Source organism: Rhamphochromis sp. 'chilingali' (genome assembly GCF_963969265.1).
Source record: "Rhamphochromis sp. 'chilingali' genome assembly, chromosome: 12".
Lineage (NCBI taxonomy): Eukaryota > Metazoa > Chordata > Actinopteri > Cichliformes > Cichlidae > Rhamphochromis > Rhamphochromis sp. 'chilingali'.
This window is the reverse complement of record NC_137939.1, coordinates 5,552,230-5,576,989: the sequence shown is the minus strand read 5'-3', so window position 1 is coordinate 5,576,989 and position 24,760 is coordinate 5,552,230. Positions and strand designations below refer to the sequence as shown.

General features: G+C 39.9%; 1 protein-coding gene across 1 annotated transcript; it reads left to right on the top strand.

Annotated features, from left to right (window-relative positions):
- Positions 1-18,685: 18,685 nt before the first annotated feature.
- Positions 18,686-22,162, top strand: masp2 (MBL associated serine protease 2; the record flags this gene model as incomplete). Its single annotated transcript, XM_080897675.1, has 6 exons — positions 18,686-18,693; positions 18,764-18,986; positions 19,079-19,256; positions 20,242-20,373; positions 21,554-21,750; positions 21,983-22,162. The coding sequence occupies 6 exons, from the start codon at positions 18,686-18,688 to the stop codon at positions 22,160-22,162; spliced, it is 918 nt and encodes a 305-aa protein (XP_080753801.1).
- Between the last annotated feature and the right edge of the window lie 2,598 nt (positions 22,163-24,760).

Below are 24,760 nucleotides of genomic sequence, written 5' to 3'. Positions count from 1 at the left end.
CAGATGCCAATCATTATCTAGGGTTGGGTTTATGGACACAGTACAATTTGATGTCAGTAAAGGCGCTGTCCGCTCCTGACTTTATGCCCGTGGGCTCAAATGAGCATGCAGAGGAGCAACTTCAAAGCTGATGCCTGCAAGTAACACATTTTATTGGCTTTCCTTTTGATCTGAAGAGGGAGTGAAAGGAGTGCTCGGGCCAAACTGTGTAATTCAAATTTAAATGTGACTCCATGCGCCACTCTTTAAAAATAACAAAGCTTTAGGTATTGTTGGTACACCTCACAGGAGCATCAAAGTGAACCCACTATCGACACATACAGAGTCCTTGTTGACCTTATGTGATATTATAATATATATATAGAGAGAGATAAATATACACAGCTCCAAATACATATTAACAATAAGCTATGAAAACAACTGGGGCATTTAGTGAAGAAACACATTTTCCACTTCATTGCTTCATTAGAGACAAAATCCTAATTTGAATGTTTGTGTTGAGCTTCATTGTGAAAGGTTGTAGAATCACCCCCATCAAAATAATCATTCGGCTTTTGGCAGATTTCAGCACCTTGTTTGGGATTTATGGTCTACACATTTACTACATGGTTTCACCATCGCTCTTTCCTGCAGCTGCGGGAGACAGCTCCTGTGCTTTCAGCCCATTAATCTGTGTTTTTGGACTAAAGATTTGCTAATTCAAATCACTTCAGCTGAAATTCATGTAGTCACTGATAATCCAATGGTTATTCAGGTTTTCTGAAGTTTTTCTTTGGGTATTGGCTGCGTTTTTCAGGAGAATAAGCTGAAGTGTGCCAAATTACCCACAAACTGGACTGAAAATCTACGGCAACAGGTCTTATTGGGTGATCAATCCAAATTTAACATTTCTGTATTAAGTTGCTATATTTGTTTGGATGTGGTATATGTTGATATATTTACATCTCTTGAATGATTATTCACATTTTGAAGCACTTTGTAACTGTGTTCTTTAAAAAGGGCTAAACATACACAGTTTTTCCAAAGGGTGAAGTGCTCCACTGTTCTGCTGCAAAGCGGACTGGTGGTTGAAACAACTCCCATCAGTTTTGTGGGAATTTTGTTTTTCTCCTGAAGCAGTTCTTAAACTGAACACATTAAAGGCTATGAGGTCATCCATAAGGCTGACCAAAGCTGTTAAATGCCAGGGTTTTCTGAGAGTGTGCTAGAAACTGTGCTGCTACAACTTCCATACACATCCCACACATTCACAGGGAAGAAGACACATCTGAATCCATGGATATAGTTTTCTCAAGATTATAAACTCTGTGAAATGATTCTATTTATTGTCACCACTGAATCAACTGTGGTCCAAAAACATTCAGAAACCCTCGAGAAATATGATTATTTTTATTTTAATCTGTTCCTGTATGTGATGTGTGTGGACTATTATTACAGGAGTGCTGATCCAACTTTTAAATAAATGTCTGGAACTAACATGAACTAACATGTCCCTTTTAAATATTCCCAGGAAGTCACCCTGAGATGTAACCTTATTATAACCATTTGCAGCACAAATACGAGGCAGGAAACTGAAACTGTTATTTTTTCCTGGTTAAATAAAGGTAAATAAATAAATATGTTCCAGTAATGTTGGAGTCCAGGCTCTGGGGAGGCCAATCCATAATGTATTCCATTGCTTGTTTATATGATCACGGACATGATCATATGCACGCAGCACTGACATGCTGAAGTTGTTGCTAATCAGAAGCTTTCCAGATGGTACTGCATGGCGGCTCAAAACACGATGGTGTTCGTAATTCCATCACTTCTAACAAGATCCCCAACACCACTGACAATGCAGCTAATAGCTCGTTGGGAATCACCTTGTTGATGTGAAATTGCGATCTTATGTAAAATTGTGTTATTTTTGGTGTTTTTATGGATTCAACTAAAAGAATTGGAACAAATGGTGTGTTTTTGTTACAGGTTGCAACTAACATAGTGCCCAAAGATACCATTTAAATTAGGTTATTTGCTAAATTGTCTTAGACGTAACACTGGTTCCTGTTTGGTTAGGTCCTTTTTTATGCTTTGATGATTCGTAGGTCAAAGTGTTCATTTGTTAAGTGGCAACTGAGAAAACATTCCCCTGAAAGTGATCAGCTGGAAGAAAAAAATGAATGAAAATGCATCCAGTGTCCAAAAAACAACTGTGAAACACCTCCAGAAAGCCTGAAAAACTATGATAAAAAAATTGCAGTATTCTATAAATGTACTAATTTATCTATTTTATTTCACAAACAGATTAGCTTACCTTTATCTACCAGCTGACCTTGTAAACTTTGTTGGCCAAGCTGAAGCTATGTGATCACCCTGTTTGTTTCTGTTTTTCACAGATGTGTCAGAACCGATTTGAATCCTGCTCTTGTGGAAATTTAGAAACGGTTAACGTCAAAGACCTACCTAACAGGGCCTCCCATCAGTCAGAAGACAGGCCAAATTAACACCCAGCACTTGGCTGAATGCTTCTGAGAAAAGGTGTGAACAGGCGAGCTTGTGTGGCAGTTTCCCTGCTGAAAGGAAGTCTGGGTCCTCTCCTGTGCACAACAAATGCTGACCACAATACCTCGTGATCTTAAGAAAGCTGAAGGAAAATCATTTGAAAAGATTTTGGAATGAGCAGGCCAAATTAAATAGAGAATAAAACAATATAACTACTATTTTCATTGGTACATGTTTTGCTTTAAATACGAGGATGGAAGCTCTTTGCAGTCCATAGACGAGCACTTGTACTTTATCAACCCAGCAGCTCTGGACTCAATGCCTGTAGCAGGCTTATTCATCCCTGTCAGCCAGACTCAATTTGTTTAGTTGTGACAGTTTAGATTTAGGTTGTGAACAGTGAAGCAGTGAACAAAGGCAGTATGGTTGAGTAGCTGAGGCTTTCTGAAGTCAAATAAATATATAAAGAAATTGTTGTTCCAGGGACATGACATGCCCAGGAATAATGGACCTGTCTCTCTGTGTATGCAGCAGGTTTGCTTCTGTTGAGAGATCATTAGTGCTTTTTGTTTTTTTCTTTTTTTTTCAAGGGGGCTGTTCTCATTTCAAAGGAAAGTTCTGTGATTTCCTGTCTTCATCTTAGTGACCAGTCGCTGCTTCCTTTTTTTAAAAAAGTGCAGATTTATAAGAGGTAAAAAATCAACTGACGACCAGATCTTTCAAATGAACTGCACTTTTTAAATGCGTCATTAAAACTTCCATCATCAGGAATATGGAGTCTTTGACTGCTGAATGACACCCAAAAAGCATTTTGCCACACACAATCAAGCATCTCTAGTGTATTTCTACCAAAGAGTTCCCCTGTTTAGGAGCACCAATGCGAATGAAGAGATTGTTTTCCCCAGCAGGGCTTAATGATGCCTGATGGCGTATTCAGCTGCCCGGTGCCAGCACTAAAAGCTGATCATTATAGGGCCCTCTGCTCTTTCAGTGCTAAAGCCATGGCTCAGAAAATGAGCTGTCACTAGCTTAAAGAAGGGATGCGGCACGCTGGTGGTCACTATAGTGACCCTGTTTATTCTGGATGCCACTACACTGGGCAGCTGGGCAGGTCTGTGGCATGAAAGTAAAACACACTCTCAAAGCTTTTAGTTGACACTGATATTTAGATGCAGTAAATTCAAACCCTTTTACAAGGTAGAATGAAAAGTGTGGAGTGGTGTTATTACAGGATTTGATACGTGATTCGCAACATTAACTAGGCTGGTTTAGTGTGTTGCAGTGCTAGTTTAAAACTAACCACTCCAGCCATGGGTCCATTCACCCGAACAGGTTACAGAAAACTCAAAACAGAGTTTAATATGTTGCCAATCCTGTGTGATGTCAAATATTATTATTCTTTATTTTGGTATCTGTTTATTTAACGAATATACGGGCACCACATCTGGAAACTGAGCATTTTCCCCTCTGAAAATCTTGTGCAGCATTTTCAAACACCAGCCACGCACACTAGCTCATGGTAGACATAATGCTGCATATGTGTGTGCCATATCATATGCACTTTAGGACATCCTTCAATTTTATGGACTTCTAATTTTAGCTAAGAGGGCTATAACCACTGTGATGGCAAATTAGCCTAAAATTGCTCAGCAGGTCTTTTTGCTGATTTTGCAGGTGATGGTAATTTTACACTTGCTAGACCTGCAAATCTAATACGGTTACTTTCTATCTGTATTGGATCAGAACACTAAGCTGTTTGTGTGATGTTAGACTTGAACTATTTTACAGGGTAGGTGGTCTTACAGTTGCTTCGGATAGTTTTTAGACTAATTTGCTTTATTTTATTATACATGTCATTTTAATGAAAATAACTTCCCGTCACTTTGTTGTTGTTTTTTTTCAAACCCCAAAATGAATCATTTACAAAAGTGTTTAGACTCTTTTACTGTAGCACTGCAAATGGAGGAGATGTATCCTGTCTGCGTCAATACTCCTTAGGAGACGAGTCTAGATGTGGCTCTTATTGCAGCCCACCTTTAGCAAGCAGGTATAATTGGAAAGAGTTTCAAATGGCCCACTGTGTAAATGAGATTTCACAGTTTACACCCATGTAAAGCTATAAACTAAGTCGTGATGTCCAGAGAATTCACTATGTCCTCATAGATGGGAGAACCTGCTTAAAGGGCAACCATCTCAGGGGCACAGTTTCTGTACCAAACAGCTCGACAGAAGACGCCAAGTTACATTTTCGAAAAAGGCATTTAAAGACTCAGGGAAAACACGAGGGAGAAGCTGGAGAAGACTTTGTGATCTGATGATTCAGAAGCTTAATCGTTTGGGCTGAACTTCAACCACTATAGCTAAAAGCACCACCCATAACTTATCACATGGCTAATACATGCAAACGACGTAGCAACATCATACTACGGTAGTTCTCAGGTGCTTTTTAGAATAAATCTTCCCTGAGAACTTCCTTCAGTGGCTTAATGTTTGCATTTATGCCACCACAGGTGAGAAGAAACAAAGTAAAACTACTTCATTATTGTACTTAGTAGAATTTTCAGGTATCTGTACTTTACTTGAGTATTTATTTTTCTGACAACTCTTTACTTTTACTCCCTACATTTTTAAACAACTACCTGTACTTTCGACTTCTTACATTTTAAAAACTGGCTCTGACTTTTGGTTTAACAGATTTCACTCACAGATGGAGAAAGATCAGAAAGACAGGACGGGAGAAGAAGAAGAGGGGTTGTATTTAAAGGTGATAACTTTTTAGTGGTGTTTAATAAACTGGAAATTTAAAGCTTACATGTAAGTCCTCATGTGTTTAACCTCCCACGACCCTTCTCTTCTGCCTGCTCCTGCGACTCCGTCAGTTCCTGGGGCTCGGACCTAGCTGTCCCCTGTACCCATTCCAATTCCCTGGGTAAGGGTGGGTAGGGCCCAGCCAGTCCCTGCTCCTGTTCCTGCTCCCAGAGCGGATCAGACTAAGCTTCTCCCTGCACCTGTACCAGTTCCTCAGGTGGAGATAACTGTTGTCCACCCCTGGCCTGCCAGAGGTCTCTGCCCTGCCTAGCCCTGCTCCGTCTGGTCTAGCATATGAGGGTCCTGCTCCACCAGAATTCGAGCCAGAGAAACCAGCACCCATAGACTCAAGGACCAGTTGATGGCTTGTCAACACTGACGTCAGCCTCAGAGAGGCCTCCTTCTCTCAGTGTGACAGTGTCCCCTTGTCCCTATGCTTTGGTTCCCCTCTTGTGTCTTTCCCAGTTTAGGTTTTCATTAGTTCCCGTTTATGCTTTGGACTTTTGTCTTTGTTTTGTACCTGTTCCATCAGCTCAATGAAAGTTTTTCTTCCTCTTAAAACCTCTGTCTGCCTCCGTGTCTGCATTTGGGTCCTCATCACAAATACTATGACTGTAAACCTCAGAGCAGCAGGAGCCCAGATTAGCTGATCACGACCTGTCCTCAAAGACAATCTCCTGGAGCTCTCAATAAAAGTTATTGTGCTGTTGTGATTCTTTTCCCCACACTGAGCTGCTACAACCGATTTTAGGGTTCCATCACCACCTGGCTGTACTAATTTTCTGTTTAAAGACAAAGTCACGCTTTCCAGTGTATTTAAGAGAAAATGGAGCTTTTTTAAATGTTCCTTTCATTTTGTCTGCTCATGTTCTACATAACTGATTCGAGCGTTGAGTACATTTCAGAGCCTGTAATTTTTTTTATTTTCACTTGAGCTAAGAAGTTGAATCAGTACTTCAACTTTTACTGGACTATTTTAACACTAGTATTTGTACTTCTGCTAAATGTTCTTTTTCCACCTCTGGACATCCAACTAAATGTCTTAATAAGATGTAATAACCGGGAACAAGATGGAGTATATGGTGATCATAGCTGTATATTTTGTTGTGAGGATAACAGAAAAGTCATTAAGTCCACTGACTGCGGCTAGATCAAAGGGGGAGGAGAGGCTTGTAATTCAATATGTAGTGCTCTCCACCTGCTGCTGTATTACTGACCCAGCCCGTATGTTCGCCTCCGTCGGCACATATCTTCACACCAGCAGCAGATGTGGTCTTCCTTTCCTCTAATCTCATTTTAGTTTCTTAATTTTCACTCTGCATTGCAGAGCTAACTTTTGCTTACTCAGCAAAACATAACATGGATTCATTTTTAGCATGTATGAGCAGATCAAACAATGTGTCTGAGACTACCTGCACTGCATCTGACAAGGATGCCTCCTGGGCACCTCCTGGGTAAGGCATGTCCCCCTGTGAGGAGACCCAGGATTATATCTCACGGCTGGCCTGGGAACGCCTTGGTGTTCCCCCGGACAAGCTGGAGGAGGTGGCTGGGAAGAGGGAGGTCTGGGCTTCTGTGCTTAGGCTGCTGCCTCTGCGACCCGGCCCCAGATAAGCAGAAGAAGATGGATGGATGGATGGCATTCATCAAAAAGAGATAAATGGGCCAAATATTCAGGAGCCAGCTACACATTATGTGATTCGGGTGTTCACTTTTAGCAAACTTTTTGCCCCAATTTTAAACTGTTGAATTTTTCTTAAGTTAAGCAGCACAGCAGTGGTTAAGTCTGAGCTGTGAAGCGGATGAATTGCGATGTGGAGGTGGAGTCGTAATTGAGTGACATTGCAAACTTGTAAGGATTAATTGTTTTGTGCTTCATTGACCAACTGAATGATTCTTTACACTCACAACTAATCTAATCATTTTATACGCTCGTCATTTTATGTTCTTTTTCCTACATCTAATATATATTGCTGTCTATGTGCAACAAGGTCGCAAATAACAAAATTTCCAATCCTTCAGGTTCAAGACCATTTTCCACTCAGGTTGTGGTGGATAGTAATAAATTGCATGATGAAGAATGTAAAACAAAGATGCTTCCAGAAAGAAAAACATACTCTTGAGTAATATACCCAGTAATATACACAATGGATTAGTCTCTCGCTATACCTTATAACAGCTGAGTGCCATTGTATCACCATTAGAATGGGCATGATCTGTCATATTGAAATAGTGGGAGTTTCCATCACAGTTCATTAGTTTGCCTTTTATCCTGAGTGTCATGACCAGGAGCCAATCACGCTGATAGTGTCATTAAGACTAGGACTTCAGGGAGGGAAGAAAGATGATGAGATGATATCAGCTGCCCTGTTTAAGCACAGCATTGTGTACAATATAGGTCTCTAATCACAATAACAACATAGCCGTGATTAGCTACTAGAAGCATCCTTGTTTGGCTCAGTGTTTGCACCTGTAATAGATGCGTTGCCACAGCAGCAGATGAGGTTCTCAAGTAATACTGATATTTTCTCCCAGGGTGTAGTGCCGCTTTTGACTATTTTCAGGACAATTGGGCCCTTGTGGGATGGCAATACACCTGATTGCAGTCGCTCTAACAACATGAAATTCCCCTATGTGTCAAACAGACTGGTTATGATGCAAAGAAAGAAAAGAAAAAAAGGGGGCGACGCAAGAGCCTAAATGTCACCACAGCATTAAGGGAGACAGTGATAGCTTTCGGTTATTGATGGCTGGTGAAGTTGTCGCTGCTGCTGCAAAAGAGTCATGCCATTACTCTTATTGGAAATCTATGTTTGATGCTTCGGTTGATAATAATTTTTCCCAAGCTTAACAGACCTGAAAATGTTTAATCAATTACACAAGAAATAACCCCCAAATCATGTATCTGTTAAAGTAATGTGAGTCGTAGCTTGTCAGCACTATTATATCACGCAGTATATATTTTGAATATGCTTATGATGACTCTATTTATTTTACTGCGCATCGCTTAGAGGCTTAATAAAAACAAAAGTGTTATGAGTTTCCTGATTTCTTAAAGTTATATTTGGAAGGCAATTATTTTTTTTCTTTTAAGTTAAAATTCAGTAGTTTAATTCAGTCGATCTATAAGGTGAAAAAAAAGTCTTTTTGTAACATAACGAAGGGCAAACCGGTGGCAGTGAGGAACCATAATTAAGGAAAGGATTCAGTGGCACCTGCATGCCATTTCTCATCATTGCTTTCGCGCACCAATGTCACTGACTGCTCTCCTGCCTTGTGGCAGTCCACTGAATTGCTAAAGCTGGAGCCTGTTTGAATTAGCAAGGAAATGACCATATTTGTTATCTGTGGGAAAGAGCCACACCGGGCTAAATTGAAAGAGTAATGGGCCTGACGTCAGGAATGAAATCCTGCACAAAAGGCTCAGCATCAATTCATCAGGAGACATTCTTGGTGATTAGCATCTGGGGATGCAAGAAACCAAGATGAACAATAAATTACACAATGAAGACGTGGGCTTAGCGTTTGAGACACTTAGCAGTAAATCCAGCGAGGCACACACATCTCTTATTTACATTTTAAGGATCTTCGAAAATATGTGCTTTCTGTGTTTATATTTATATTCTGAGATGGTGCACATATTGTCCAGACACAACTTTTTTATACTTTTTAAATGAAAAACCTTTAAAATATGCACTGTTAACTAATATATGAACCATATCAATAATGAGTAAAATCTTAGAGCCATAATCATCAACAGTGTCATGCAAGTTTGTTCCCTAAATCTTCCTAGATGTGTTCATCAACCAGGATGAAACTTACTGTATAAAGTTCTTAGGGTAGCAGGATTATCAACATCTAGATAGCTTTTGGGAATTATTTGTAAAACATAACTTGGATAATTAAATCATTCTAAACAGTTTAAAACATACCATTTGTGGTGCCTGTCTGCACTCTATATGGACAACTTCACCTTTCTGCACTCCTGGCTGAAAAATTGTAAGTTATTATTAATATTGTACAATTATTAATACAAGAGTTATATAACTATCTATTATATTACCAAAGGTTATTTATTATCAACTGAAATTGACTAGTGGCGGAGGATTTTTTTTTTTAAACATTCCTTTAGGAAAAGAAACAATGAACCACTATAAAAATAAAAAAAAAACACCTCAGTAAACATAAAACTGTAAATATAAAAATAGAAATAATTATTCTGCAGAAAAATGTTCCCAATCCATGTTAGATGAATTAACATTACTGCTGCATATGTTTAAGATTAAGCTCATTCACTTGAATGTAAATTTACTTTAAAGTATTTACAGAATACATTATATTCTATTTAATGTCCAGCATCATATTCTATAAATCATACCGTATGTTTATAGTGGGTGTCCTGTAAAAACTACTTATCTATCAAAAAATCTGTTGTCCATCTGCTCAGAAACACAGGCCTACATCTTGATTTTTTTTAATTTATATTAAAATACATTATATAATTACATTAAGGAGAAATATGAATCAGTGCTGGCTGAACCTGCACCTGCTTAACTTGCCTGTTTTATTGGACCAGACATGGTCAGAGCTGCCCATCATCCTCAGAGCTTTCCTTGCCAATTTACTTAAGCAATCATTAATAACTTTTTCAAAGTCCAACTTCCCTACATCACACATGTTGGCTTCGCTTGTTAGCAAGAGGAAAGTCATGTGTTACGATGCTAAATCACTGACGCTGTTTTACTTGCTAATGCTAGCTGCTACTAGCTAGTAACTGATCTCAGAGCAGCAAAAACAGACCAATTTACAGTGACAGACCAGAGTTTTATCCAGAAAATGTGCAAACCACCAGTAAAGGCTGCTGGCCTCACAGACATGACTACACTTTTCTAAGAAATTGAAATAAGCACCACTTTCGGTGACAATAGTCGACTGCAGCGACAAGATGGCAATAGTGTAAGGGATGGGTGCACATCGCAATTGACAGCGATGTCCTTACAGAAAACTATGGGCTCAAATTGTGGTCATAAATATTTTGTACTTGTAAATCAAATGTGTATTTGTGTACTGAGGTTTGTAACCTTGTAAACCAAAATATCTGAAAGTTTTATCTACAGATGAGAATTTGTGTAAATTTGTGATTGACATGACATTGACCAATCAGCTGAAAGGAAGATAAATCAGGTCAAAATTTGGACTTGAAAGTTGAAATCCACAAACAGCCAGGGAGCATGAGCGCAGACATTTACACGTAGTTTTTTGATTTGTATCTGTAACCAGATCTTAACAAACATTTTTTTTAACTCGGGTAAATATTTTTTACAAACACAAATCTTTTTTAAACACACACAAATTTTCATCTGTAGATACACAAACATAAAACTTTCAGATATTTTGGTTTACAAGGTTACAAAACTCAGTAGACAAATGCACATTTGATTCACAAGTAGAAAATGTTTATGACCACAATTTGGGCCCATAGAAAAACACTGATATATATGTGAGTGTGTTATGACTGATTATATATATATATATATATAATATATATTTATATTTATTTATTTATTTATTTATTTATTTATTTATTTATTTAGGACAGTGCATGTTAATGAACATAAATGTAAAAAAAAAAATTACATGAATGTAAACGTACCAGATTATAGCCAAGGGCTAATTTCCATCTGTTGTCCTTAAGCATAAAAATAGACATAATAATTCATAAAAATTCATCATTCATTCATAATAAAAACTCCATCACCAAACTTACACATACACACCATTCTGTTCCCAAATAAAACATTAAAACTATACAACTTATACATGTAACATATATATATATATATATATATATATATATATATATATATATATATATATATGTTACATGTATCTTGATCTAATGCAGCATACCATCCATCCATCCATCTTCATCCGCTTTATCCGGGGCCGGGTCGCGGGGGCAGCAGCCTAAGCAAAGAGGCCCAGACCTCCCTCTCCCCAGCCACCTCCTCCAGCTTATCCGGGGGAATACCAAGGCGTTCCCAGGCCAGCCGAGAGATATAATCTCTCCAGCGTGTCCTGGGTCTGCCCCGGGGCCTCCTCCCGGTGGGACATGCCTGGAACACCTCACCCAGGAGGCGCCCAGGGGGCATCCTTGTCAGATGCCCGAACCACCTCAGCTGGCTCCTTTCGATGTGGAGCAGCAGCTGCTCTACTCTGAGCCCCTCCCGGATGGCCGAACTTCTCACCCTATCTCTAAGGGAGAGGCCAGCCACCCTTCGGAGGAAGCTCATTTCTGCCGCTTGTATCCGCGATCTCGTTCTTTCGGTCACTACCCACAGCTCGTGGCCATAGGTGAGGGTAGGGACGTAGATCGACCGGTAAATTGAGAGCTTCGCTTTTACACTCAGCTCCCTCTTCACCACGACGGACCGGTGCAGCGTCCGCATTACTGCAGCTGCAGCCCCAATCCGTCTGTCGATCTCCGGCTCCCTTCTCCCATCACTCGCGAACAAGACCCCGAGATACTTGAACTCCTCCACTTGGGGCAGGGATAAAGAGCTGGTCCAGTGTTCCGCGACCAGGACGAAAACCGCATTGTTCCTCCTGTATCCGAGGTTCGACTAACGGACGAACTCTCCTTTCCAGCACCCTGGCATAGACTTTCCCAGGGAGGCTGAGGAGTGTGATCCCCCTGTAGTTGGAACACACCCTCCGGTCCCCCTTCTTAAAGATGGGGACCACCACCCCGGTCTGCCAGTCCACAGGTACTGCCCCTGATCTCCACGCAACATTGCAGAGGCGTGTCAACCAGGACAGCCCTACAACGTCCAGAGCCTTCAGGAACTCGGGGCGGACCTCATCAACACCAGGGGCTCTGCCACCAAGGAGCTGTTTAACTGCCTCAGTGACCTCGCCCCCGGAAATTGGCGGGTCATTCCCCTCATCCCCAGACTCTGCTTCCTCCTCGGAAGACGTGTCAGTGGGATTAAGGAGGTCCTCGAAGTATTCCTTCCACCGCCTGACAATTTTCTCAGTCGACGTCAGCAGCGCTCCGCCAGCACTATACACAGTGCAGGTAGAGCACCGCTTTCCCCTCCTGAGACGTCTGACGGTTTGCCAGAATCTCTTCGAGGCAGTCCGAAAGTCTTTTTCCATGGCCTCTCCGAACTCCTCCCGCACCCGAGTTTTTGCTTCAGCCACTGCCCGAGCCGCATTCCGCTTGGCCTGTCGATACCTGTCGGCTGCCTCCGGAGTCCCACAGGCTAACCAAGCCCGATAGGACTCCTTCTTCAGCCTGGTGGCTCCCTTCACCTCTGGTGTCCACCATTTGGTTCGGGGATTACCACCACAGCAGGCACCAACCACCTTGCGGCCGCAGCTCAATGCAGCAGCTTCGGCAATGGAGACGCCACATAATGCAGCATACATGCAGCATACATTATGTGAAATTCTTTTGTAAATACATTTTGCTAAACAATGTTTAGTGCAGTGGCACTTTGGGGTTGTTATGTATATCTGTAAAAGTATAAGTGTATAAGTCTATAAGTATCTGTACACTGTGTAAGTGTTCACCAAACAGTGACACTGTAATCGATTACTTTGACTTAAACAATTACAATGTAGCTTGCAGTGAAGAAGAACAATAAATGTGTTTTTGTTATTCATTTGTTTAGTGTTCATGAACAGCCGTTTTTGCCACCTTACCATGTACAGTGAAGGTCAAAAGAATAATATGATAACTTCGAATTAATGTCTGTGTTTTCATACATGAGCGAAGCTAACAAGTGCAGCAGTCCTGACAAAAACCACCCACAGGACAAGATTTTGCTAGCATGACTAATGACTTTCATTGACCTAATTTTATTCACCCTATAAAAGAGTCAGACTTGTATCTTGTGATACAAAGAAACTCTAAGCCAAATTTTATATTTTTAAAACATTTACATTTTTGTGACAGCATTAAAATTGTATTGCTTTACCATCATTTAGTTTGACTCATCAGTCTCATCTTTCAGCTTATTTGTTGCTGAACATTGGTGAAGTATTTGCTCCCTGCAGTTATTTGTGTGTTCACACTTTTGTATTTGTTCCATTTCCTCTTAAACCACCCCACGGAGAAAACTGAAGTGAGTCCTTAACAAGAAATCACCGTAAGACATTTCCAGGTGTTTTTTCTTTTTCCTTTTTTTTAAAATCCCATTTACTGTTCGCCCACACACAATGAAACATGAACAACAGCAACGTTAATGGAAACATTAAACTGAACCTGCTGCTCTTCTGCTCCCCTCAGAACAAAGACAAATGTTAATGTGCTCTATGCTGACGACAAGTACATCAATTCTATTTCTTTAGCTCCTGAATATCTGGCCTCGAGGATTCAAGAGGAGTGTGACAACAGAGTGAAATTCTGGAAATGTGAGGTGGGGAATGATATCTGAAACCTTCCTCTCTGTTCTACAAATTGAAGTGCCTGCAACATTTTACATCGCTGCGCTGTAAGACGGACAAATGAGTGAATGAGTATCTGACACCGATAGACGTCATGGCCTATCCTTTTTTTTTTTGTCTTTAAATCATCTGTTATTTGCTACAGTTGTGGAAGCTTAAACTTTCTATGTAACTACAGCGGACGAGCAAATTACAGTGGATTAACTCTACATTGTTCCTTCGTGCTCAAATCAACTGACACATCCCCACTTATTCAAGTCCTTAATTACAGTTTACAGCCGGTGGGTGGTTGGGACTGCTCTGATTGCAGCCGGTGGAAAGGAAAAAGAGGATCAGAGTGTTTATGAAGATGGCACAAGGGTGTCGTAGTGAGGGTAAATACACTCACCAAGTATGCTAGCATGTCTAGTAGTATAATTTGTTCACACAAGATGTTCGTAGAGCTACTATAGCTTGGGAAAACTGTGTTAGCAGCATGTTGAGATCACTGAAGTGCCAGCAGAGAGGGGTGTAAATATTTGGTGTAAAGTATTTTCTCCTTTTCCTCTTTCCACCATCTGGTATTAGCACTGAGCTCTCTCTAAAGCTCCATAACTGCCACATGTTGACTCTCCAGTCACTGTCTCTTGGTCATTTCAACTGACTTTCTATAAGGATGCACTTCATTACTGCATGGCACAGCAAGCAGGTGGAACAGTGCTGTGAGGACGGTGTCTGTCTTGCGCGCATGGCCAGTCAAGATTTGATCATGCTGAAATCAAAACAGCCTCAGCTTTGTGTCGCTGCACGTTTTGAGTGCATGCTCAGCTTTGTGTGTGAGTAAATTATCTACGGTACATGCACAAACGCAACACTGACCTGAGTCTCGCCGATGTGCGTTTTTCATGACGCACGTGTACAGTACTTGCCACAGTAATAATATGTATCCTGAAGCCTTTATAATATTTGTATAATGAGTGCATTAAGGATGGGAATCAGAGTTGCACAATTAAAGCTACATGTAAGCTCTTTGGGCAAACCATAAATCCTTGTTTTAAAACAATAAATAATAAATAGAACCGCAAATAAACAAACTGCACTATTGGCTGATAATATTTTTATTTAGTCATTATTATTTTTTTATTTGTAAATAAAATGCAGATGTATTGGCAGTAGCATTTATAACAGCAAAGAAAGCAAAGAAGAGAAGGGAGAAATATCCCTCAACCACAAAATGAGTATTGATGTGTAGTTTGCTGACCACAGGGGTCAACAACAACAACCAGCATGAGCCAAGCAAACAAATAGAAATGTTATGAAAATTACACTTTAACCTTTAATGTGATGATCCTTTTTTAATCTATGTATAATTACTGCCTCCAGTCCACTGCCAATCAGAACAAAAGGAAACTTTTTTCACACCTAAAGGCCGGACCCTTAGGATGTTAATAGTATGGTGAGGTTAATTTTTCATATTTCAGAAAAGGCAGCAGATAACCGCCCAAGACTCCCGAAAAAAATCTGTGTTAGTCCCGTCAATAAAACAAACAAGCAGTACATTATGAGGGATTAGCTGTCTTGCAACTTTTAATTATTGCTATGGCATTTCAGTGCCCGTTGTTGCAGTGTCAATTAAAATGTGGACTCACTCTCAGCAAAGGCGTAACTTAAAAAAATCCTTTCCACATTAAGTGACTGACTTACCGATTTACATTGTCTTTTTGTTTTCTTTATTTTTGTAACACATTGTTGTATATTTTTGGACAATGTCAGCTTTTGGTTTGGGACATGTTCAACAGGTATGCCAGTAATCAATGTGTTTAGTGAAACTGAACTCAGGTTTCCAAAAAATGTGGTTAAACAGTTTTCATTTCATTCACAATTTAACAAAAGGGGCAATTACTTTTCATAGGACCAGGTAGGTTTGGATAACTTTTCTCCCTTAATCTATGACATCTTCATTTAAAACTGCATCTACTCTGGTTATCTTTGTCTAATATAAAAATCTGTTTGATGATCTGAAACATGTAAGTGTGACAAATATGCAAAACATTAGGAAATCAGGAAGTGGGCAAACACTTATTCACACCACTATGCATGTAACCCCGTTACTGAAATCTATTTAGCCAGGAAAAGGGAAAGACAAAACTGTGATTGACCTGACAGAGACAAAGAGACATTTAGTCCTGTGCTAACACTAATGGTAGACCATTGGTCAGTCCTATTTGGACTTTGTATTTCCCCAAGCTTTTCTGACCAGACTGTGTGTGCAACCATTACAACTCTGTTACATATTTTACCAGTAGAAGACAGATTAATTTCAAAGTTTACCTGATTTATTTATCCTGGAATTTCACAGCCATCAGAATCCACAGGTACCATCTTTTTCAGAGAAAACACTTATGCTAGCACTGATTTGCACCCCTGTTAAATATATATAAAACAAACACAGAGTGGAGGTCAAAGCTATTAGCTAGCGAGCGCCAATATAGAGCTGCATCCATAAACTATATGGGTGCAATGCAAAGCCTTGGAGACTGCTAAATAATGCCAAGTAGTAAAATACCAGAACTTCATTCACTAAAATTGAGGCACTAGCATTCTGGTGTTATTTGCCAGTGGAAGGCCACTAAGGCCCAGTATCAGATAAATAATGATATTTGAAACTGTATATCAGGCTAAACTACTCCATTAAACCAGTGGAAGTAAGGTGAGCACAATAAGTTAAACGTATAAATACAGAAAGGGTTTTGAACTCAAATTATTCAGTTTATGTGGCACATTTAAGTTTTTGGTGTTTTTGGCTTCATGCTGTTAGCACCCATCATATGCAAATAAATGCTAATAGAGCATGCTCATATGAAAAGAGCAGGTGAAACATATAAAATGTAAAGGGCAGGTTTGGTTTAAAAGGGCAGTGACCTCTTAAAGTAAAATACTCTATAATCTAACAAAACTAAAAGCTGATCAAAACTTAAAAACACTTGGCATTGCCTTCAACAGCATATATCTATTTATGTATGCTGTATCTATTTAAGAAGCCATACCAAAGATTAAAACTAGGTAGAACACTTTTAAGCCAACAGTGAAACATTCACAGGGGCTGACGAAATAAGAACACTATCAGGTTGTTTATAGTGTTATGATAGATGATGCAGCTCCTTGGAGAGTAACCCGAGTGAAAATAGCCCAGGATTTTTCTCTATTTTCACCTCCAATATCCTAGTGGGTTCACTGGAAATAAAAGCTCAGAAGCTTGAAATTAATAATTAAATTAAATTGTACTCTCAGAGACAAAAAAAGAACAAGACCGCAGGTCAGGATGAATCAGCGAGCATAGCTACTAATTGTTTATTTTCATAATGAAGTTAGTCAGAGGGTGTCATTGCTGTTGATGCATCACACTGGATTCTAAAAGCCTGAGTGGCAGCAGGATGATTTCCAGCAGGAGAACATCTGGCATGAGCACACACTCCACTGTTGCCCAGCATTATGGCTTGCAATTAGGAAAACAACAAGGTAATGGTTGAAAAAGAGTACTATCAAAAAGGTGCGAAGGGAACTTAACTTTGATGTTTCATGTGGATAATTATTGTAATTCACTTTGAGTACTAGCCATTAGAGCTTTAATGTTAGGGAAAATGTGGGTTTGGTTATTATAAGCAGTTTATTGTACAACTGTTGCTGGGTGAAAGGCCTCAGTCCCTTCTGAATAACATCAATATACATATTCCATCAAAACAGCATGAATACGCTGCTATTCCCTCATTATAATAGCTTTTACAATGAAGTCTGACCCAAAGCATTTGGCGAAGTGCTGAAAAAAACTGATGCAATCTGGTTTCATCCGCCGGGAAACTGCTGTTGATGTACCACTGAATGTTTTCATCCCTGATGAAGTAATTAGGTGCAAACAAAAGGGCCAGCCTGGTAAATGTTGTGGGTATAGTGTATTTATTTTTCTGTGGCTTTTATTTAACAACCTCGCAGCTTAGCCATTATAAGAGCAGCGTCTAAAATAATTAGTTGTCTAAGTCTGGTCAGCATCACTGTCTAAACATTTGTGTGTAGTACAAGGGATATTTGATTGAGAGTGATACAACACTTCGGCACGGTATATATTCAGTTAATTCAATTTTATGTATATAGTTTCAAATTAAAACGACAGTTGCTTCACTTAATATCGAGCAAGCACTTGGCAACAGTGGAAATGAAAAACTCCCCTTTAAAAGGAAGAAACCTCTGGCAGAACCAGGCTCAAGGAGGGAGCCATCTGTCACAAGTAGTTGGGGGTGAATGAAAAAGAAAAGAGAAGAGGGAATCAGGAGAGAGAAGTAAAGAAGAATCACTCATTGCAATAAGGGAAGCCCCCAGTAGCCTTGCCTAGAACAGCCTGATAATAATGTCAAGCCTAGAAGTAATAAATGCATTAACTATTTTAAGTTAGAGGTCATTATGTCTTTAAGACATCCATGCAATTTAACTAATTGGTGTGTATCATGTGGCTTCATTTAGAAATAAAGCTTGGTATCAAATGTATGCTGTGCCTTCTAATAACCTAGCCTAAGGGAAGCATGTATAATGTAAATAGAACTGGTCCCAGTACAGAACCCTGTGGAACTCCGTAATTATTCTTAATGTGTAAAGACAAGCTGGAGTCTATTAGAGAGATATTATTCACTGCAGTGCAGTACTTTTAATACATAGGACATGTTCTAATCTTTGTAGTAAAATATTGTGGCCAATGGTATAGAATGTCTCATAGAAATGAATCTGCTGTCATACATCCGTTTGATTTATTCCAAACTGAAGAAGGTGGAGAATGAAAACAAAGTGATCATGTGTCTCGCTCACTTTGTTTACCTAAATGTCAACCAGGCAGGACAGCTGAGTTCATTTACCCCCAGATTAGTGAAAGCAAACCATTTCTACACAGGCACTGTCCGGGGAATGAGAACCCAACATGACCGGGTGAGTGCTAGTTTTTCATTTTTACAAAGCAATCCTTGTAACTGTTGCCATCACACCTAATTTTTCCCAGTGGCCTCTATGTTGTTGTTCTTTTTTCTCTACTCCATGTCTCGCTGAGTGTGGAAATGACAGGGTTATACGGCAGCTTCACCTCTCCCAACTTCCCCCAGCCTTACCCTGACAACCAGCACGTAGTGTGGAACATCACTGTCCCAGATGGCCACAGGGTCAAACTCTACTTTACCCACTTCAGCATGGAACTCTCAGACCAGTGTGAATATGACTACATCCAGATACATGTAGGAGGAAGTCAGCATCCCATTATGTGCACTGACTTGGCATCAGTAGCTTGCTCACTAAAAGGCCTCTGACCTTGTCAAACCAGGTTTTGGCAGAGGGGAATGAAACCTTGCGGTTCTGCGGAGAGGAAGGGAAGAACCATGAAAGCACCCCGAGGAATACAATCATCCTGTCAGCCCGAAACCTCATGTCAGTGGTCTTTAGGAGTGACTACTCTAACGAGGGACGATTCACCGGCTTCCAAGCATTTTACACCTCAGAAGGTGATGCAAAATAGTGACATTTGTTGCCAGAAGGGAGACACATTTCTCTCAGCTGTAATTACACAGAACAAAGAGTAGTGAGGTTTCTACTGAAATGCAGTCTTCACAGGTATATGCAGCAATTTTTTAATTAATTCACATTAATAAAGTCAGACAGCAAACTACAAATACAATGTAATATTTAGAAAACAGCAGGAATAATGCCCCACATGAAGAAATTATTTTAGAAGGCTCTTAATTTTATATATAATGTAACTGTTATTTATTTATGGTGCTTTCATTACAGGCCCTCCTCTTTATCTTCTCTTGGGATTTAAATGACTCTGAAGTTAACAAAAAAATGTGTTTTCCCACAGTTAAACTGTTATTTTAATTGGTTGCAGTGGCACACCCGAGAGACTTTTGCAGAGCCTATGAAAAAACTGTTTTTGTGATCATTGTTTAGTTTCAGCTAATTGGGAGTCAGATTTAGCATGAACCAGATTCATTTAGTTTCTGTGTAAGTTTTAACAGTAAATCAGTGGTTTTCAAACTTTTACCCTTGTGCCCCAGTCCGGAAGCCAAAAAGACCCCTCACTGATCACATCCCCACTTCTTCTTCTTCTTCTTCTTTTTTAAAAAAAATCAGACATCCACAATCAGAACCATCAGAAGAGCATCAGAGTGTGTTAACTTAGCTTCAGTCCAGTTTTCTCTTGGCTTCCACACTCCACTCCACATGTTTTGGCTCTATACTCCACCAATGGGACTCCACAGTTGGAGAACCACTGCAGTAAATGCACCTGAGTTAGAAAAGTGTCTTTTATTTCTATCTCTAACAAGTTTTGAAGGCCATGATGGCATATGCACTTCAGCGCGATGTAAATCAAGGAAATAATCATCAGATTGCTTGGAAGGCTAAAGGTTTTAGCAGATTTATACGCAATCTCAGGTGTGTTCATGGATGGGGGAGGGGATGCATATTTATTGATTTACTCTGTCACAGACATCAATGAGTGCCTGTCCAAGGTAGAAGGGGAGAGAGTGTGTGATCATTTTTGCCACAATTACATCGGTGGCTATTACTGCACGTGCAGACAAGGATACCTTCTCCATGACAACAGAAGATCCTGCACAGGTAAGAACGATACAGAGCGAGGCTCAAGAGGCATGTTTATCTGAGCTCAATCACTGTGGGTCAAAAGCTATTTAGCAGGGTGCAACGTTAAGAACTTGGTATACATTGTCTGACTATATTGATTTGTAATTAGGGCATTTCTGGAGCTAAACACGCTACTGCTCAGATCTTCTCAAATCTGAAACAGCAAACACTATTTACAGTGAAGAAAAGCAGGCGTCTGACCTCTTTGAGACATTAGCAACAACGCATTCAATTTGCCTGCATTCACTGACGATGTAAACACATGAAATGGCCTAATCTTTCAGTTGGCACAGCAGCACACCCCAGAGTGTCTTTGGGTTTTTTTAAGGCCATTAAAATACGAATAGTTCCTTATCAGACTTTTGAAGACGAGCATAGAAATGGGATCAGACTGCTGTGTTGTAAACTTGTATTTAAGTCTAATTGTTCTCATTTGTCATTCAAAATGCTCTCATTATTCCCTACTACGGCAGGAAAAAAAACATGTCCCCCCCCCAAAAAAAAAACAATTTGGTGATATTTCACACAGGGCACACACTTGCCGGTGCTCCGTACTGGATTTCATTTTGTCATAGCTGGCCTGTGCTCACTTATTTCAGACTGAAAAAGCATACTGATGCACAAAGTAGTTGATCTCTGCCAGCTGGTGTAAGGCGAGGTTAATTACTGTCGATTCCTGAGGGAAAAGCGACTTCAAAATGGCATTAAAAATTGATACCTGTGTGCAGCACTAATAATGTACTGACACAAGGTAATTAATCACAATTACGAGCTGATGTGCCTTAAATTATTATTCTTTGCCAGAGGAAAAAGGGTGACAAAACAAATCATGCGATGAATAGGCAAAAATGATTATCTGCCTACAGATTGTACTAATTATATGAATTACAGCAACTCTGCCTCTTTGCAATCCTCATTTGTTTTTGTCTGAGGCAACATCTGCACATTTGCTGGGACAAAAAGGCAAAACCTAAATGAATCTCATCATTTATGATGGCAGGAAATGTTTCAATTGATGTGAAACAATTATTTTGTTCTAATCAAAAACTCTTTAAAGCCAGCACTTCAGAACCCAGCAGCTGTCGGTACAGCTTTACAAAATGGTTAAATCAGTGCCTCAAAATGATCACTTTTAGTGCACGAGTCTCCTTCGCAGTGCCGTGCCAGAGCCAGGTGCTGACGTCTCCTTCGGGGGTTCTGAGTAGTCCGGGTTATCCGAACCCCTACCCACCTATGAGCCGGTGCAACCACACCATCCGTCTGCCAGAGGGCTCCAGAATAATCCTGAACTTCCTGGAACCCTTTGACATAGAAGGACATCCAGAAGCCCCCTGTCCGTATGATATGTTGAAGGTCAGTTGTGCGACTCCAAAGTCTGAACACACACAAGCTAATGAATGAGCAATGTATTCCTCCTCATGCTCGTGGAGGTGGTTTTGCCACTGACTTGTCCTGCTTGGGTGATATACTGTATAGCTATTGCGGTTTCATGCATATTTAGCCAGACATCAGTTAGGACTCAATCATGCTTGCTTATTTATTTATTTATTTATTTTTAATTCTATCTAATGTCCCGACATGAAAGATTTCAACAGCTGGAAAAGAGTATGGGCCCTTCTGTGGCCCAACGCCACCAGATCGGATTCACACGGGAAGTTATGACGTGCACGTTGAGTTCAGGTCCGACTCTAGTGGAAAAAACAAGGGATGGAAGATCAAGTACACCAGTACCGAGGCAGAGACCCTTTCTTTGACTTCAGACTGATGGCGCTACAGTTCACGGACTCTGTTTCTAATTGTCCTTATTTTGTGTAAGATCTTGCTATTCTTTGTTACATAGACAATAAAAAGAGATTAAAATAAAACTGTTGTATTATTTAGATCCTCTTTGCTCATTACAATAAATACTGTGTCCAACTTTTAACCTAACAGTGTGCAGTCAGACGAGCATTTTCATTAACTTGGGTTTCCTCAAATTGCTGTGGGTGATTTCAGTCATCCTCTAATCTAGCCAAGGAATTGAAGAAATAAGAAAATCATTTAAGAGGGTCTAGATGTCAGTAAGTCTGGTCCAATAAGCGCCGTATGCTAGTCATTTAACCTTCATACATTATGCAGCTTGTTCTTAAACAATCCCGGCTACGCTCCTCTATCAAAACAATCATTATAGGGTTATTTAGTACAAAGAAATGACTTATCCACACAACATTTCCTCCAGCCGCGTGCCCCTCAGATGGTTCAAAAGTGCATGTCTGAAGGTGTCAGTGAGTGACAGAAAAATACTTGTGCTGATTTATTTTTATTGTTTCTTCTGCTCCAGTGTTTTGATTTCCTTCCTCCTTCTCCCGCAGAATTAGGTCAGCGCAATTTTTCAGTGAACGTGTGACTTTCTTAAACCACAGTTTGTTAGCTTTGATTGAGCTGTTTTTCCCAGGCACATATTTTGTAGTTTGTAGGCAACAACCCCGAGCATGATGTGTAGCTACTGACCCACAGATCACCTCGTCATTTTCAACCCAACAGAAATACGAGGTCCTGTGTGGACATGTGCGCTGTAAACTGTCAGCCCACGCGGGATTAAGGCTTGTTTACAGCATTAAATACCAGACAGCCCTCGGGGCTCCTGTGTGCTTACCGAGCAAACCTGCAGTTCTTACCTGAGCGCCGTTAAGTCATAATCTAATGCGCATGGAAGGTGTAAGACATGACGGAGCAATTGACCGCTCCTGTGCTCTCGCGCGCTCACTCCTAACTGTCCAGCCTAGTTGGAGCTAATTCCACAGGAATTACGCACACCATGAAACCCATTAACCAGCTGTTGAAAAATATCCAGCCGCAGCACGCTGCCAGTAGGCTGTCAGGCTTATAGCTAATATGCCCATCACTATTACACTAGTGCACGAACTCAGTTAAGTTGCTATAGAGAGAAATATAAAGTCTCAATATCAGAGACTGCTGCTTTTTTGTCATTGGTAATAATGTTCCTGACCACGCATACTCCTTCACCTTCACTAATAGGTGTTTAGAGTCTTCAAATTCAATATCACTAAGGAGATCCCTTGGTTTTAAGGCCAAACGCTACTGCTGTGTCACTTTACAGTGCAAAGCCTTTGAGGAAATCTCAAAAGTACTGAACTTTTTCCTTTTTTTTTCCCATTTGGATTGTATTGGATTCTAAATGCTTTCAATATCTGTCACAATAATGTGGGACAACAGCACTATGGAAAGTCTGAAGGCACATTTAATGAAAAAAAAAATATATATAAATCCCTCCTCCACCATGTAACATGTATAAACATGCACCACCATATACAATTTCCTTTAGCTACTTGTGGAAAATTAATATGAAACAGCCTCCTACAACCTGCAGTTTTTCTTGCTGATGAGCTGAGGCACAACTTTTTATTTTTTTGGGCATACATGGACACAATACCGAGTAATTATAAGCTGCTTACAAATGCTGCACTTAAAGGGCATCTAATATGAAAGTACAAGCTGGCAGTGACATTGTAATTTCCCCACAACACGAAAAAGAAGAGGTCTTTCTGTAAATTCAGATCCTTCATTTGTGCTCATTGTTCAGGACACAGATGACAGGCATGAGAAAAGATACATCCCCATGAGTCACATGGACACTGCACACGCTGTCCACACCCTCTTACATCACACTGCCAGCAGACTCGTGCATAATAAGCTACAATGTCTCACACACACAGGGGTCATATGAATGAACATGTATCTAACTTTTTATTATTAAAGCAATGAACGTGTCTGTGTAACCAATTCAAACATATCTGGCCAATTTTGGCCCCCCCCCCCCCTTTGTATTTATTCCCGTTTCTGCACTTACCATTATTTATGAGGTATTTCTTCTCCTCTTTCAGATTCCATAAAACATCACACAGTGAAATTTCGCATTAGGATGCACAGTTTTGACAAATATTTCAAGATTTTTCAGCACACTCATTAAAAAATTCCTTGACTTTTAATGCAGTTTCCAAAAATAGCTAAAAAAAAATATGACTTAAAAATGCATTAACAAGGCAATATCAGGATGACCTGGATACCAGATTTTCACTTTAAAACAGCAGAAGCTAAATTATGTGTTTAGCTTACTCTAACTAATTAAAAGTAACTTTTTACCTGCGTAAACTGAAGATCTAAAATCTCAAATGCGGTGCATCCCATCAATCATAGCAATAGTTAAGGGGCAGCAGAAGGCAAAATTTTAAAAAAAGAAAAAAGTGTAATGATGACTATAAATGTAACAGGCAGCCTTAAAACAACAGTTCTTCATTTTTGGAGAAAAGAAAACATTTTCTTTCTTTCTTTTTAAACTTTCTCACTGTGATAAAGCAAATAA